Here is a 17370-nt window from a genome sequence, read left to right as displayed (position 1 = left end):
GCTGAAGTTGGACACTTAACCTACTGAGCCGCCCAGGAGCCCCAATAATAGATTTTTTTCTTTTTTAAGTGTTTTTCTCTCCTTGTTGTAAAGATTTTGGAAAGAATGGAGAGGTCTGAAAAGAGGTTGGGAGCAAGTTAAATTTTGTCTCTCTCACTGCATGCTTGCCTGATAGCATATGTATCAATAAGAACTCTAGTTAGTACTATTCTAGTGTTTGCTCCCATGAACTCATTATGCCTTAAGTATTTACCAATTTTTGCTGGCCAAATGACCTTTTATTTTTTACTTTCCTGGCTAAAGAGTCAGAACTTCTGAGTTGTCTGATAATTCTCACCTCAGGTTTTGGTTCTCTCTCCAGCTATCCTCTTCAGGAAGACCATGGTTTTGGGACCCTGCAGTGCCGTGTGGAAGGCAACTACATTGGTCCGTTCAGGAAGTGGCATAAGTTTAAAGTCTTTTCTGTTTCTTTTTCTGTATCAGAAAAATACTGTTTCAAGAATCCTTCTCACAAGCATGAAAAGAGTAATTACCATGTATTGAGAACTCCTTAAAAGGCTAATTTAATCCTCACAATAAGTGGATTGGTGAAGTTGGTAGAATTACTTTTACTTTATAGGTGAGAAAATTGTAGCTGGTAACCAGTAGAGCCAGGCTTCCCATGTTTAGTCGAACTGTGAGCCTGCTGTAATTCTTATCTGCTTTAGGCTACTACATTTATCCTTTTATTGTTGGAAGTCAACAGTGATGGTGCTAAATCTGGGAGGTGTTTGTTCTGGGCACTCTTAATGAAATCACGGGTTTGGGCAGTCACTTGGTGATATCTGGAGTCCTTGGGTTTAGGGTAGCAATGGCCTGGCCCAGATGATACATGCAGACTCTTGTGTTAATGTCTTTCTTTTTGTTACAGGCTCCCAGAATGTTAGTTTCTCAGTATTTAACAAAGGAAAGTAAGTAATGAGGAGTAAGCAGATTTATTATCATTTTGTAGTATCCATCTCTTTCTTGTTTTGCTTACTTTTTTGAACCCTTTCTAATGGAAAATTCCAAACAGACATATTAGCATAATGAAACCTGCTTGGTTTCTTTTACTTAGGTGAATATAATTGTGTCTTGAGGTACTGTAGATGTTTCAGTGGGATGATGGCACAAAATTTTGGGAATTAGGTCTTAAGTAAAAAGTAATCTCATAATACTGTAAATTTAAAACAGAACATAATTCCATGAAATGCATTGTCTAGCAAATGCCTTCTTCAAGATGGAAACGGTCCAATTTCATAGAGCTTTGGAGAGGAAATTATGATTCTGAATGATTCCTGCATGCCTTACCTAATGTTCTGACACTATATAATTTGTCAGGGATTTTCTTTAAAAGTATGCTATCTAGCTGATATTAATCTCATTGTGGTGATAGTGACATAATTACCTGCAGTAACATAGCCCCAGATATGGAGGCTCTCTCTCTCTTTCTCTCGAATTTGGGAAGGAATAACCCTAATATCTATTGCATATCTACTGTAGGCCAACTCTTTACCAGACCCTTTCACATCATCATTCCATTTAATGCTTGTGACCCTGTGAAGTAGGTGTAATCATTGTCATACAAAAATTTTCTAAATCGCAAAACATACATTGCCCCATCGGTATCATTCTCTATTTGTCAAAAGGAACTGGTATCTAAACTGTTATAAAGATCAGGAGAGGTTGGCCCATGATCTTCATTTTAGGCAGCCAATTTAAAAAATGCAATCTCAAATGATTTTTTTCACCTAAAACAAAACTTTGTCTTGGAAGGTCCATGGTACACAAGAATGCATGGCTGGTCAGTGCTAAACAGGAGCTTTTCCTGTACCAGACATATTCAGGTACAATTTTCCTTCTCCCTGTCCTCCTCACTGCTTCCCTCACACCTCGCTGAATGTAGAATCCTCCTTCCCTTTTTCCTGTCCATTTCTCTATGACCATGAACACCTGAGGCTGTCCCCACAGTGATGGAAGACCCTTCAGCTTTGGATGAGAATAAGTTGCTTATGTGAGTGTCACATGTGGTTGCCATATTAAAAGAGGGTCGATCATGGACTTCTATGCAAAGTTTGTGGATATAAACTGAATGAAAGAAAGGAGGTCACCCTTGTTGTATGTTCTGAGAAATGATGGAAGAGCGATGGCACTGAAAAGTACAAAAGTGCATCTTTTCAGTTACTTTAACACCTCACCTTGAGTATTCATCCAACAACTTATGACTTGCTGATATTGATGCTAGACTACAGTGTTGCTATCAGATGAGCAAACCTCCATACTAAAAAAAAATGAATGTTGAAATTGGAAACTTGCATGAAATTGTGAATGCAATTCAGTAGTAGAGGGTTGATCACTAAAGAAGAGTACTTAGACTTCAGTGTTGAAGACAATCCCAAAGCCACTGAAGATATATCTGTGAAGTAGGTGCAAATTCCAGGGGCAATAAGATCGACCTTTGCCAAAAGTACAAGAAATTTCATAGGTCAAGGGGCAAATGCTATTTACTCTCTAGATAGGATAATTCTGCAAAATCTGAATTTTGATCTCTGCCTTTTATTTAACATCTTTTAAAAATTTTTATTTTAGAGAGGTGGGAACAGAGGGAGAGAGAGAGAATCCCAAGCAAGCTCCATGCTCAGGGTGGAGTCCGATGGAAGGCTCAATCCTATGACCCTGGGATCATGACCTGAGCCGAAATCAACAGTTGGATGCTCAACTCACTGAGTCACCCAGGCGCCCCTCCTTTATTTTCTTTAACCAGTATAGCTAGTCTCTTTGGGAGTAAGTTTGAAGAAGCAACTTACTGGCTGGCCCTTATTGAGTGGTTTGAGTACATGCACTCTCAATATTAATTCCACTATGAGACAGTACTAGGCTCATTTTACAGATGAAGAAACAGGCCCAGAAGGACAAAGTAACCAAAGGTCTCAGTGCCAGAAAAATGCAGATCCAATTAGAAATCTTATGCACGTAAACAATTTATGATGGGACGTCCACTCTCCTGGCCACCTGACCCCAAGATTCCTGGTGAATTTGCCTAACACTGTTGAACCAGCCAGATAGGCTGACAGGAATCTCTAATCACATAGCTATTTCATATTTCCAGTACTGATGTCTTCTTGGGATGAGAACTCCAGGCCAGAACTATTTTTTTAATGTTTATTTTTGAGAGAGAGACAGAGTGCAAATGGGGGAGGGGCAGAGAGAGAGGGAGACACAGGATCTGAAGTAGGCTCCAGGCTCTGAGCTGTCAGCACAGAGCCTGACACAGGGCTCTAACCCACGAACCACAAGATCATGACCTGAGCTGAAGTTGGACACTTAACCGCCTGAGCTACCCAGGTGCCCCCTAGAACTTTCTTATAGCTGAGGAGGCTATGGGAGAGGGAATATGGACTATTATAAAGGACACTGGGCTGAGCTCCCCAAGGGCTGGAATTCATTTGTTTACTTGATGATTTTGGTTAAGTCATTTAGCTTTCTGAGCTGTAATTAAATATCTATAAAGTGGACAAAGTGGTGTTTGTCCTTCTAACTCCAAAAGCTGTTGAAAGAAGTAAATGAGCAAGAGTCTTGGGATTCATCTACGATTTTCCTCCCCTCTCTCTTCTCTAATCCACTCAGTCACCAGTTTCTGCCGGTTTTACCTCCCATCTATTTCTTGATAAGGTTTTAGATTACTTATTGCAATTAGACCCTTTATCAATTTCTTAAATATGATGTATCCATTCTATCTCTACAATCACTACCTCAATTCAGAATCTCATTGTCTTTTGCCTGGCATGCCACAATGGTTCCAAGGTGCCCCGATCTGTTCTCTGTCCCCTAAAGATCCATGCTCTACATCACCACCACCATTCTCTACACCACACATCTGATGCCTCTCCCTTACCACCCTCTAAAGGCTTCCCACTCTCAACAGGAAATAGTACCAGTCTCTGGTCTCTTCCTCATCTGCTTCTCCTGTTCTGTCTTTCCCATTCTAGCAACATGGAAATGGACCTTAAATGAAGCCTCTCTCCACAGAGGCTATCGTTTGCTTTATTTAAACATCCTTTGCCTAATTTCTTTCCTTCACTTGGCCAGTTTTAATTCACACTGTAAGATTCAGCTCAGGAATCATTTCTAGAAATTTCTTTCTATTCCATAGACCCTAGCTCTATTCCTAATCCTCCCCTCTGCACTTTCATGTACTCTCTCTAATTGTGCTAGCCCAGCATGTCATAATTATACTATTTCATAGGCAGGAGCTTATATAAGAAATGCCCCGATAAAACCCATAACCATTCATAATTAGCTTCTTTGTGTCTTCAGTTTGTTGGAGAAGACAACTCCTCTTTCCCCTTGAGGGAATAGAACTTAGAATGGTCAAGTTTGGATCGTAGGAGAGGAAAGGACCAGAAAATCTTACATTCTGGGGGATATGTGGCATATGACAGTGGGATTTTTAAGCAGTCAGGAGGCAGCATGGAAAAACATGTTTGAGGTGGTGAGTGTACACAGGGAGAAGAGCATGTGGGATGGAAGGAGGGCAAGCCTCCTGAAGATGGTGCAATTCATTCTCTTGCTTAGAGCAAACTGCAAACTCATACAGGTGAACCAAGGCTTGGCCTGGTGCATCCAAAGCTGATTCCTCCATAACATAAAACCTACTGTTCTGTGACTTGTAAATTGAATACTTGAGATCTGGTGACAGGTTTCCTAAGAAAGCATCATGGTATGTAAGGATTTCTGCTATTAGCATGAGTGACTGCATCTCCCCTTCCTTTGAAATATTGATCCTGTATTATATGTATTATACATATTGTTATAGGTAAGTCCTTATTATATGCATTTTAAGTGACTATCACTAGAAAAAATTCCAACCATTGCTGGTCTTAGAAAGTTAAAGTAAGGAATACATTAATGATAGCCTTCTATTATTATATTATCTGGGTCACATTCTATATTCTATGTTCAGAAGCTTACTTTTTTTTTTTTCTTTTGCAGAAATACTATCTGTGTTTCCAGAATCTGGGAGCCTTGGGGGAAAAACAGACATTATAATTACGGGAGACTTCTTTGACAATCCTGTCCGGGTTACCATTGCAGGTAACTACGTTAGAATGGCTGAAAATAGTTCATAGTTTAAATGCTGTAGGAGATTATGTGTCTCTTATGGCATGCAGTGAGTGGGGAGAAGAAATTTTTGCCTCTTCTGACTCATTATGCCATCCTGCCCTAAGGTATTTTATCTGTTTGTTTGAGACTAGGTGGGATTGTAGTCCTGTAGGGACAGTCTATGGACATAGTCCTAATTTACAGCAATTCCCAAACTGGTGCAGCCACTCTGGAAAACAGTATAGAGGTTCCTCAAAAAATTAAAAATAAAACTACCCTACGACCCAGCAATTGCATTACTAGGTATTTATCCAAAGGATACAAAAATGCTGATTTGTAGGGGCAATGCACCCCAATGTTTATAGCAGCACTATCAACAATAGCCAAGTTATGGAAGAAAGTCAAATGTCCATCGACTGATGAGTGGATAAAGAAGATGTTGTATATAAATACACACACACCATGGAATATTACTTGGCAATGAAAAATAATGAAATCTGCCATTTGCAACAACGTGGATGGAACTGGAGGGTATTATGCTAAGTGAAACAAGTCAGAGAAGGACAAATATCATATGATTTCACTCATAAGTGGAATTTAAGAAACAAAACAGATGAACATTGGGGAAGGAAAGAAAAATATGATAAAAACAGAGAAGGAGACAAACCATAAGAGACTCTTAAATACAGAACAAACTGAGTGTTGCTGGAGGGGTGGAGGGTGGGGGGGGATGGGCTAAATGGGCGATGGGCATTAAGGAAGACGCTTGTTGGGATGAGCACTGGGTATTATAAGTAAGTGATGAATCACTAAATTCTATTCTTGAAATCAGTATTACACTATATGTTAACTAAGTTGGATTTAAATAAAAAATAAAAATTAAAAAAATTCATGGGTAATTCCCTCGGGTGTCCTCATCCTGGGAATGAAGAGAAGGGAAAGGTAGAGCTGTGTCTTCAGAAGGGTCCACTTCTACTGAAAGGCCACCCCTCTCCCCACCCTTCTCCTTAGTCCTCTTGATAACCTGGATTGGGCAGGCATTTGTTATGCAGATTCTTCTGGAATTCCATCTTGGGAAATCCTTTTGTGGTACCCATCTAGAACCTTTTATTCTGCCAGGTGGGAGGCTCTTCTGGCTGGTGATACCAAGGATGCAGGAAAACATCCTCACAATCTCACGTCACCTTTACTCTCCCACACTCAGCCGAGGCTTGTGCATTCTCAGTGAATGGCACTGCATTGCCTTGTTTTCTTTCTAATTACTGGAAGCTGCCCTATGCCCCGTTGCCTTACACTCTCCCTTTCCTGGCCTCCTTCACTTGGTGGGGACAACTTTTGCTATATTACTCACATCCAGTTCATTACCTTAGAATAGGAGCCTGTCTACTTCAGGATGGTCATGTTGTCCTGCCTCACACCTATATACCTCTCTCTCTCTCTCCATTTATCTAATTAAAAAAATTCTCCCCAGGCATTCCGTGTGATATTAGACATGTGTCTCCCAGGAAGATTGAATGTACCACTAGGGCTCCAGGAAAAGGTGCAAGACTCACTGCTCCTCAGGCAGGTAAGGACGTTGTACAATGGCCTCTAGTTACCACCAGGAGCGGCCGGGAAGTGGAAATAAGTGTTTGCTTTCTCAGCAGTTTGACTGGTTAGCTCAGTGAGCTCTGGGCCTGTGATACCACTGTGAGGACTTTCCTTTCAGAGAGCTTCTTGGCTTTGTTCCGATGTTTAGTGACCCTGCACTTCTGTCCCCAACCAAATGGCCAGTGGGGTTCAGGGGAGACCTGATACATAAAGTACAACTGCAAAAGGGGCACCTGGGTGGTTCAGTCGGTTAAACATCCAACTTCAGCTCAGGTCATAATCTCATGGTTCGGTCCATGAGTTCGAGCCCCATGTCAGGCTCTGTGTTGACAGCTCAGAGCCTAGAGCCTGCTTTGGATTTTGTGTCTCCTCTCTCTCTGCCCATCCTCCACTCATGCTCTGTCTCTCAAAAGTAAATAAATGTTAAAAAAAATTAAAAAAAAATATAACTGCAATCAAGACATTGCTGTAGCTACTGGTGGAAACCCCAAAGCTGCCTCACTCCATACTGTGGTCAGCTGTGAGCCCATTGGCTAAGAAGACCAGAGCATTAGAGTGTCCTCTCCTGTGCCCATAACAGCAGCACTAGACAAGGCCAGGGAGTGGGGCAGAGTGGGGTGCATTTAAATGCTGTTTCTTCTTCCCTGTGGGTGACTGTCTGCTTCTTTGAAAAGTAGTGATGTATCATGCCTTTGCCTCAAGTTTATGCCTGAAGTGGGCAGAAATGGGGGAGGCAAGGTGGCAGATTCTACTTGTTCCTTTCTGTGTAAAGCTTCCGCCTCAGGGCTGCAGCTTAAAAGTGCATCATTGGAACACTTTTCTGGTGAGCGTTAGAACTGCAAGCTCAGGCGTAGTTAGGGACTAAGGGAGGTTGGTGTGTTATGTAGCCTGGAACCACAGGCTGCACGTCTCTATTCCTTACCTGCCCCATAAGGGGCTGACTTCATGGTGAAACCACAGACAGTGAGCTCAACTCCAGAAGTTCGGCACTTACAGGGAAAGTAACCCAGCAGGGGGAGAAACCTTTCTAAAGAAAGGCCATTCGAGTGTGAAAATGCATGCAAAAGCTTTGGCTTGAGCATTCTTCAGGTCCCAGATCTGCAGTTTTTACTCTAGGAGAGCTTCCATCCAAGGGAACAAAACTACTGAAGCAAGTGCTGGAGAGAATGTGTGTTTCCTGTCAGGAAATAGAGAGCTCACCCCTCGTTCAGTGCTTTAGCTGCTTGGGTAGTGGTAGGATAATTAGCTGAATGCAGCTGTTCTTGGGAGTTAACGTCCTTTATGAAGACCTTTTGAAGTTTCTTCTATGAAAGTAGGGCAAATTACTGCGTAAAGCAGTGGTTCTCAGTGGTCCCCAGGGCACATTTGGCAACAACTGGCTGTTACAGCCAAGATGGTGGTGGTGGTGCAGCTGGTCTCCTGAGTGGAGGCCAGGGTTGCCCAGAACATCTTTCCATGAACAGGGCAGACATCACAACAGTTATCCACAAATCCAAGTAGTAGATTAAATACGCTCTTATTTTTATGCTTGTTCCTGTTCTACTTCCTTTTTTTGTTGGATTTAACAGGGAATAACAGTAGTAGTTTAAAATAATAATAATTACCGCAGCTATCCTTTACTGAATACTTACCATATTTCAGGCTCTTTGTATATATAGTTTAGACTCCCTAAGTCTTTTTTTTTTTTGCCAGAATTGTCAAATTGACTCAATCCCCCTCCCCCCAGGTTTATTGAGATACAATTGACGTATAACTCAATCTCCCTTAGTCTTTAGTGCGTTATCTCTATTATTGACCCCATTTTGATGTTCAGAGAATGAAGGCATTAAGCAGTTTGCTTGCTCAAAGCCACAGGTCTAATAAGTGGCAAAGCTGGAATCTGAATCCACACATGTATGATTCCATAGTGGCACCCGCAGTCCAAGTTAGTATGCAATATTGATTGTACGTGTACCTCTGGTGTCAGAGTTTGCTTAATATAAAACACAAATTAGTAAGTAAAATATCATTAAAAATATCACATCATAGCTGTACGGCACGTAATTTGTTCCATGTGTGAGTCCACAAATTGGGGCCGTTACGTGAAAAAATTTAAGGATTGCCAATTTTTTGGGAACAAAGGGTTGTAGGGAATAGTATTCCCAGGTTGAACTAGACCTTAAAATACTGAAACTCTCTCCTGAACAAGATAAGTCAGAGCCCAAGTTCATGTTGTCCTTCTGTACTCCATCACAGCATTTGTTTGCTCTGTCAATTCTCCACAGGACTGTTTCTCTTTCCCTGACACTCTCATTAAAAAAGACTCCCTACTTGTCTCTGGTCCCTTGAAAATATTTCCCAATATTTTTTTTATCATTGCTTTTGATCAAGTGTATCTTTCCAAGAGGCTAAATCCTACACCAAGCCAATATTTTCTGCTTTCTGGAACATTTGTGTTATCTATAGAACCTCTCACATGACTGCAACATCTGGGTCTCAGTTGACTCACCTCTGTAGATAGTAGCTGGATCATCTTCACTGTGTTATCTGAGGTAAAGTATTTCCCCAAATGGAGGATGAAGGTCCTCTGATGTTTCTGAGATATACTTGTCTTACAGGTAATCGAGGGCTGCTTTTTGAAGTTGGAGATGCTGCTGAGGGCTTGGATCTGACTGCAGCCACTTCTGGGTACTGGTGGCAGATTGTCCCTAATGCCAGTTCTCCATTTGGATTTTGGTCAAAAGAAGGGCAACCCTTCAGGTATGCTGTAGGAAGAGTGGGAGTTTATATCAAAAGTGTCTTTACTAACCTAGGTGAGACCAGGAGATAGGTAAGCAATGAGGTTTCCAGGGGAAAAACTCTAACAGCCACCAACTCAACAACAGTTTGATCAATATTCTCAACTGGTGGTGGTCATGCTGGTATAGCACAAGCCTTTTTAGGTACATGCTGAATTTTGATCAATAGGTAAAATTTATATTTTCTACAAGTCAGTTTATAGTCTGCTTTGGATACGACTAGTAATTGGAACATTAATCTGGGTAAGCCAGGGTACTTGGATGAGAGCACCGTAAAACTTGCTGTAGGTACATGGCTAAGACATGAAACCAACATCTGGCTGATGCCAAAGAAAGAAGCAAGCATATGCTTTCTGGTCATATGAGGGAGCAAAGGCTGGAAAGCAAGCATGTCTGCTGGAAGACCTTTGTCTTGCCAAAGGTCAACCCAGTGGCTGGTAAATAGCAGGGGAAGTTATTATGGGCATTGTTTTCTGTAGCAGTGACGGCAATGTGATTATGGTATTCCTGTTAGTGTTGCTGTGAATATTCTTAATCACTTTGAGGACCTGGCTGAAATGTGTAGTTTCCTAAAGTGGTCTTAAAAATATAAAAAGTTGAGAATTGCTTAGACACACTGTTTCCTTAGTGTGCTCTCAGTGTACATACAGAGGGATGGATCCTTGACAGTGTGATGGATTTCTTCTCTTTCCAAACATCCTCTCAAAGAGGTTGGTCATGACCCCTGAATGTGAATTCCAGCCATTCTGTGCCTTCCTCCAAGGATTTGGCCATTTTAAATTTCAACTCAGTTGTGGAATGAAAGACTTTGTTCCCTGTTCAGGGAATCTCAGACCTTGAAGAAGCCAAGTAGGGAAGAAAATCTGTGAACAGAATAGTCTCTTGTCCCAGAAGCCTTACTAACTGGGTATTTAACCACCAATGCATAGTTTTAAAGTGGCAATTGTTGTGGTCCCTTGTGGCATGTAATGATACATCTTTATCATGGTTTCTGAGAATCATCAATAGTGTTCAAAGGAAAACCTTTCAGCTATATTCAGTGTGTGGGGGAGTGTTAAGGAGAGAGACCACCTCAAAATACAAAAGAACATTTGACTGTATGTATCTCCTGCATGGAGTGTCTCTTTAACTGCCATTTGGAGGAGCCACAAATCAGAGTAACTCTTTCCATTCTCTTTGTCCTTCATTTCTTTACAATTCAAAGATTTTAAATTAAAAAATTGGCATATTAATTAATTGCTAAATTATTATATTTATGGACCTTTAAAGCAGTTATTTTCAAAATGATTTTCAGAAAATATTCGTGGTATTTATTGAGATAGTTTGATCATTACTTAGCCATATCTGTCTCTACTACTAAGGTCACGAGTTTATCTTAAACATTAAACATTTATGTTTCATAAAATTGCCTGCAACCTTCTTCGAAGTTGTAGGTTATGTCTGTTAATTTGGAATTGTTGACACATTTAGTGGATTTTTCTCTGTGAGCCATAATATTTAATTAGAAAAATACTCTCTGTAGGTATTGAGGTTTCTGGTAAACTCAGAGCAAATCTGCCCTCTTTTTGTGAGATAACATTTAATTAGTAGACCTTCAAACAATTAAAAATTATTTACTGATAACCTACATTAAACACAACATTGTGTTCAAAGAGGTTTAGAAGGTCGAGGGGCACCTGGGTGGCTCAGTTGGTTAAGCGTCCGACTTTGGCTCAGGTCATGATCTCACGGCTTGTGAGTTTGAGTCCTGCATCGGGCTCCGTGCTGACAGCTCAGAGCCTGGAGCCTGCTTCAGATTCTGTCTCCCTCTCTCTCTCTGCCCCTTTCCTGCTTATGCTCTGTCTCTGTCTCTATCTGTCTCTCTCTCTCTCTCTCAAAAATAAACAAACATTAACAACACCAAGAATAGAAGGTTGAGAGCAAGGTCATTATCTTGAGGAATGACCAGCCTTGTCATGTGCACATTCAGCCAACAGAGCAAGGTAAGACAGCATGTCCTGACATTCCTCAGTGTATCCAGTGTGTCTCCTGATCTTATTCAGTTCAACTGATTATATTGACTTATTACTATGCTCTAGGCCTTTGAAGACAAGTTAGTTCATGAGATGCCACAACCAAAGATGTATTTATAGGTCTAGTTTGCAGATGAGGAACTATAGTCCCTGATAGGTAAAGTGCTTTTCTAATGTTAGAAAATTATCTAATATTATATACAATTATCAAGTAGCAGAACTAAGCTCTGATTTTTTCTGATTTCAAGTCTTGTGATTTCTCCACAAGTCTACCATGCTTCATTATGCACATATCCTTCTTCACCCATAGGAATATATTTTAAAGAGAGCCACCAGTCTATGAAACCTCACATAAACACCTGCTTCTATGACCTTGATGTCCACCATGAGGGAGATAAAATAGAAGCTTTTCTTAACATTATTTGGGGTTATTTTAAGCCTGTCACTTTACCCCCTTCATAAAGAACTGCAGTGTTGTCCACAAGTCACGTAGGATTATTCAACAGGAAACACATTTGCTAATTTGTGATTGCCACTTACAGCTATGCATATGCACACATGTGATGCAGCTAATAACTGACTTTAGCCAGAGGAGTGATCTAATATACCTCATGAAGTATGATATGTTGGAGTAGGAGACAAGAAACCAAGGTTCTGGAACAAGTCAGAGCAAATTCTTACTGGTGATCTCTTTATTTCTAATAATAAGAATAATATTTCTATTGATTGAGCCCCTACAGTCCACTAGCTGTTAGTAAATGCTAAGCCTCCAGACAGTCCCATGCTGCGGCTGCAACTTTCCCAAAGGTACATGACTGTGAAGGTAGTCATGGCCACTGTGAAGAGATGTGTTGAGAGAATGATTAGCAGGTGCCACGGGAATAGCTGTTTACAGAGTACTCTGGCCACTCCTGTGGCACAAGAGTCCCGTGTTTCTTCCTCATTTCCATAAAGAAAAACAACGTACAAGGGCACCCACTTGTCGGGTCAGTGATTCAGGCATTGGTTGCTCTCACTTCTCTGTGTTTCTCTGCTTTCCAGAGCACGGCTCAGTGGATTCTTTGTGGCTCCAGAGACCAATAATTACACTTTCTGGGTCCAGGCTGATGATCAAGCTTCCCTGTACCTCAGTCAGTCAGAGGACCCAAGGACCAAGGTATTCACCTTCCTCTTACTTTCCTTTTCTTGTCCCCAGTCTTTCATTCTTAAAAAAATTACTAAAGCTCTCATATTCTACTAATAGTTGTAACATGCCACTAAGCAACCAGGGATTTTAATGTTTTGTTTTGTGGAGGGAATGGGCTTATTTTTTGTTAATTTAAAAAAATTGAGACCTAATTGATATGATTTTAATTGTTGAAAATGAATTTGGTTGAATGTGTTGGCACATTCATTAAGCACTTACTCGAAGCCAGGCATTAAGCTACATTTTATATACCTTGTCTCTAATCTTCACAGCATCTCTGTGAGCTGAGTATATTTATCTCCATTTTCCAGATAAGGAAATTGAGGTTTGGAAGTGGCCAATCCAGGGTCACTTGGGTCATAAGAGGCATATTTAGGGCTCAAACTCCTATCTGTCTGATTCTAAAGCTTGTGCCTTTTGCACTGATTTTTGGGTAGAGATGTAGCCAGTCTTCTTTAGGAATTCCCTGATCAGCTTTGAAGAATAAGAAAAAGTGCTTGGGGTGCCTGGGTGGCTGAGTCGGCTGTGTCCAACTCTTGATTTCAGCTCAGGTCATGATCTCACAGTTCGTGAGATCGAGCCCTGTGTTGGGCTCTGCACTGGGCATGGAACCACTTAAAAGATTCCCTCTCTCTCCCTCTCTCTCCCTCTCTCTCTCTCTCTCTCTCTCTTTCTCTCTTTCTCTTTCTCTTTCTCTTTCTCTTTCTCTTTCTCTTTCTCTTTCTTTCTCTCTCTCTCTCTCTCTCTCTCTCTCCTTCTCTCTCCTTCTCTCTCTCCCTCCGTCTGCCCCTCCTCTGCTCATGCTTGCTTTCTCTCTCTCAAAAACTGCTTCTAACAAAAAGCCAAAATTCAATAGTGCCATTGACAAAGAACCACATTTCCCCCTCAAATTATTAACATGCTTCTATGAAATTGCTTTGCTGATTGGCTAGAGAAACATCATAGATTCTGATGTGGTCAAGTCCTTCTAGGTTTCTCAAATGGCTTAGAACTATTTTGTCCATAGTATCATGTAAAGCCAGGTTTCCAGGTTGGCTCTCTCTGCTCTATACATGGCTCATCCAGCCTCATCTGAATACAGTTTGATAGAGAGACAGAGGGGGGAGTGGAGGATCGTATACAACCACAGACATCAGCATGACTGAGCTAACTTGTTGGAAAAGCAGACCATTCTGAAGACCCTATTCGTAGCTGTCCAGACATTTGCTAATTGAGAAAAAAAATGCTCATAAGCTTCATAGTTCTGATAGTGACATGCTTATTGGGCCACAGGTGAAAGTGGCCTCCATCAGCGTGGGCACTGCTGACTGGTTTGACGCCTGGGAGCATCATGGGAATGAAGGGACCTGGCAGCGGAAGACTCCTAAATTAGAGCTGGTTGGTGGCACCAGGTACTACCTGGAAGCAGAGCATTATGGGAGAGTCCCCAGCAGGGGAATGAGAATTGGTGTCCAGATCCACAACACCTGGCTGAACCCCGCTGTGGTCAGCACTTACCTCCGGGAGAAGCATCAGATCCGAATCTGTGCCCAGAGACTTCCGGAAATCCAGGTTTGTGTCTCTTCCTTGTCCTGTGGGGTTAGAGTCAGGGGCTGAACTATGGAAGGAGCATAGTCTTGTCTAGTGGAAGGATCACTAGCTGGGAGCCAGGAGACTTGAGATGTAATGATAACTCTGCTCCCCATGAGATAGGATATCTATCCAATAGGGGTTGTGAAGACATCTAAGAAGAAAATGCAAAGTCTTATTATGAATATAACTTTACTCATGGTCAAGTTTCCAGGTAAGTCCTCTTTTGGAAATGTTTTCCCCAGTGTAGAGATACGGTCCTCCAAACATACACACTTGTGTAGGCATGTACATATGTGTACACAGACAAGATCCCATTGCTTTTACAGATTCAGGCCCTATTTACCCATAGGGAAAGATGGTGTTTTCTACATCGACTTTGTAAAGGTCAAGGTTTTCGGGTCTCTCAGATGTGCCCCATATTTTTGTTGAACTATCTCAGCGTACTTTCAATTCACTTTTTGGTGTACAAAGATGAGTCAATATGGACTCTGCTTTTGAAGCTTACAGTCTAATAGTAAAACATGTACACAAATAACCACAGAGTGAAGTAGAAAAGAGCAAGTGATATAAGAGGATAGATCTTACTTCATAATAAAAGTATAACGTGCCTGTCAGGGAACATGCTAGCAGCAAAGCAGAGACTGAATAAGCATCTGAGAGAGTGTGGCGTGCCATGTGGCTGCTCTTGCCCACCAGGCCACCCCCTGGAAAGAGTGATGGGTGAAAAGGGCTGAAAGGAGGCCATTCAGTGGGAACATTTAAGTCTGGCACCCTACAGAAAAGAAGGGGAACGGATGAACAGGGGGATAGACATGGGAACGTTTCCATTCGGTGATGACACTTGATCCCTAGATATCTCTAGGTGATAGTGAGTTTAGACAAAATTGAAATTATAAATAAAAGGAGATAGCAAGCAGAGGAGATATATCCTGAGTTTCTCTGGCTTGATTAGCATATGTCATTCAGTCTTGTCACTTGACATTTTAGATGCTGACTCTGTCTGGCAGAAGGAACTTCTTCCTTACATGGGACAATATCTCTAGCCAGCCAGTCCCTGAAAATGCCACAGCCCATCAGGTGGGAAACTTCTTTCAATAATGACAGGTGGGGGAACTGGGGGCGGGTGTCTTTATCCCCACTGTATAAACTCTTGACAGTTTTAAAAAAAACTTTTTTTTTTAATGTTTACTTATTTTTGAGAGAGACAGAGCATGAGTGGGGGAGGGGCGGAAAGAGGGGGAGACACAGAATCTGAAGCAGGCTCCAGGCTCTGAGCTGTCAGCACAGAGCCTGACATGGGGCTTGAACTCACAAACCGCGAGTTCATGACCTGAGCCAAAGTCGGATGCTTAACCAACTGAGCCACCTAGGCGCCCCTTGATATTTTTTTTTTTTTAAAACAGATTCAAGTAGCCATTGAGAAGTTACTTGCAGTCAAATGCCAACTGGAACCCCTTTCTGCCAACATCCTACTCTGGCTTGGATTTGAACAAGGTATGCGCTGTCCTTGGCTTGACAAATGCAGATCCTCTTCTCTACCATGGTCTTCTCTCTTTATTCTGTAAAATGGGAACAATCTTCATTTCCTGCCACCAGAGTCAAGAAAAGATATGGAAAGTGGATTTGGACACTGAGTGGCCAAGAGAGTGATTACACATGTGGGAGGAAGCTCCTTGGTGTGGGTGACAGAGAAAGAGAAGGCATTCACGGTGAGCTGTCAGGTGGAGCTCAGTACTACCCATTCCATACAGTGGGGGAAGGCAAACCATGCATGCGGGAACAAAATCCCTAAAATGGCATATCTTATTTAATTCAAAAATTTTTTTTGTTTATTTTTGAGAGAGACAGAGACAGTGTGAGCAGGGAAGGGCCAGAGATGGAGAGAGAGAAAGAATCCCAAGCAGGCTCCACACTGTCAGCGCAGAGCCCAACATGGGGCTCGAACTCACAAAACCATGAGGTCATGATCCGAGCTGAAACAGAGTCAGATGCTTAACTGACTGAACCACCCAGGCGCCCCAAATTGTATCCAAATAAAGAAGTTGTTACGTGAAATAGTCGTCTTAGCAAATTCTAAAAATGTGAGAGCATGTTTTTAAAATGCTAAGGTGAACTAAATTCCAGTCAGCATTCTTTGTCTCTTTGCTTCTCAACAGTTTTTCATGTCATGGTACATACAGAAAATGGTAATAGATGTTTGATGCTCTGTGGCAGGCAGAATGGGGTTCTTAACAGCAGGAGCCTTTAAGCCCAAGCCTGGCCCAGCTCACCCGAGGGCTGAAGGGCTGCTGTCACGGTGCACTCATAACCCAATCCCTCTACACATGTCAAGAAGCTGTCTTATTCAACATTTATGCCTGTCTTCCTATTTTATCTGCATCCAGGTCCAGAAGGTTCCAGCTTTGAGGGGGACCTCACCAGTGCGACAGAGCCCTACTGTGGGAGATTCAGCCTCCACCAGCCTCGACACCTTGTCCTAACACCCCCGGCTGCCCAGAAGGGCTACTGGCTAGATCGGTACACACACGTAAGTAGCAGCCATCAGGATGCCAGGTGAAGTGGGTAGGGAGGGGTTGGCATTATTCTCTGGCATTGAGATTAGCGAAGCAGGAGCATGAAAGAGTGATTGCCATGATTTGCCCAAGGCATTGTGGGCTGAGGTTCCAGGTTTCTTACCTGCTGTTTCAAGTGGTGAACAGATACTTCTGGTTCTTATTAGTTAGATGCCTTTGTCTTAGCTGTGAGACCTATGGACGTTTTTATAAGCTCCAGTATTTTCTTTGCTCACTAGGCGGGAGTGCAGACTCTGTAGTCAACCTATTTTGTTTTATTTTATAATTTTTTAATTTTTATTTAAAAATTTAAAATGTTTATTTATTTTTGCGAGAGAGAGAGAGAGAGAGAGACAGAACGCGAGTAGGGGAGGGGCGGAGAGAGGAGATGACACAGAATCCTTCGCAGGCTCCAGGCTCTGAGCTGTCAGTACAGAGCCTAATGTGGGGCTGGAACCCACAAACCATGAGATCATGACCTGAGCTGAAGTTGGACACTTAACCAACTGAGCCACGCAGACACCTCCAGACTATCTGGTTTTGAATTTTGACTCTACCCC

The 17370-nt window shown here is 42.0% G+C and overlaps 1 protein-coding gene across 1 annotated transcript in view; it reads left to right on the top strand.

The window, feature by feature from the left end:
* PKHD1 (PKHD1 ciliary IPT domain containing fibrocystin/polyductin) overlaps positions 1-17370 on the top strand; it is a 479232-nt gene that overhangs the window by 15971 nt on the left and 445891 nt on the right. The window contains exons 8-18 of the mRNA XM_078446999.2: positions 362-426; positions 911-950; positions 1795-1865; positions 5011-5112; positions 6593-6688; positions 9309-9450; positions 12542-12656; positions 13959-14237; positions 15246-15335; positions 15662-15752; positions 16643-16785. Coding sequence (XP_078303125.2) covers positions 362-426; positions 911-950; positions 1795-1865; positions 5011-5112; positions 6593-6688; positions 9309-9450; positions 12542-12656; positions 13959-14237; positions 15246-15335; positions 15662-15752; positions 16643-16785 — 1234 coding nt within the window. The remainder of the gene's footprint in view (positions 1-361; positions 427-910; positions 951-1794; positions 1866-5010; positions 5113-6592; positions 6689-9308; positions 9451-12541; positions 12657-13958; positions 14238-15245; positions 15336-15661; positions 15753-16642; positions 16786-17370) is intronic.

The sequence above is a fragment of the Panthera onca genome, chromosome B2 (assembly GCF_046562875.1).
Source record: "Panthera onca isolate mPanOnc1 chromosome B2, mPanOnc1 haplotype 2, whole genome shotgun sequence".
Lineage (NCBI taxonomy): Eukaryota > Metazoa > Chordata > Mammalia > Carnivora > Felidae > Panthera > Panthera onca.
This window is presented reverse-complemented; position numbering and strand designations above follow the sequence as displayed.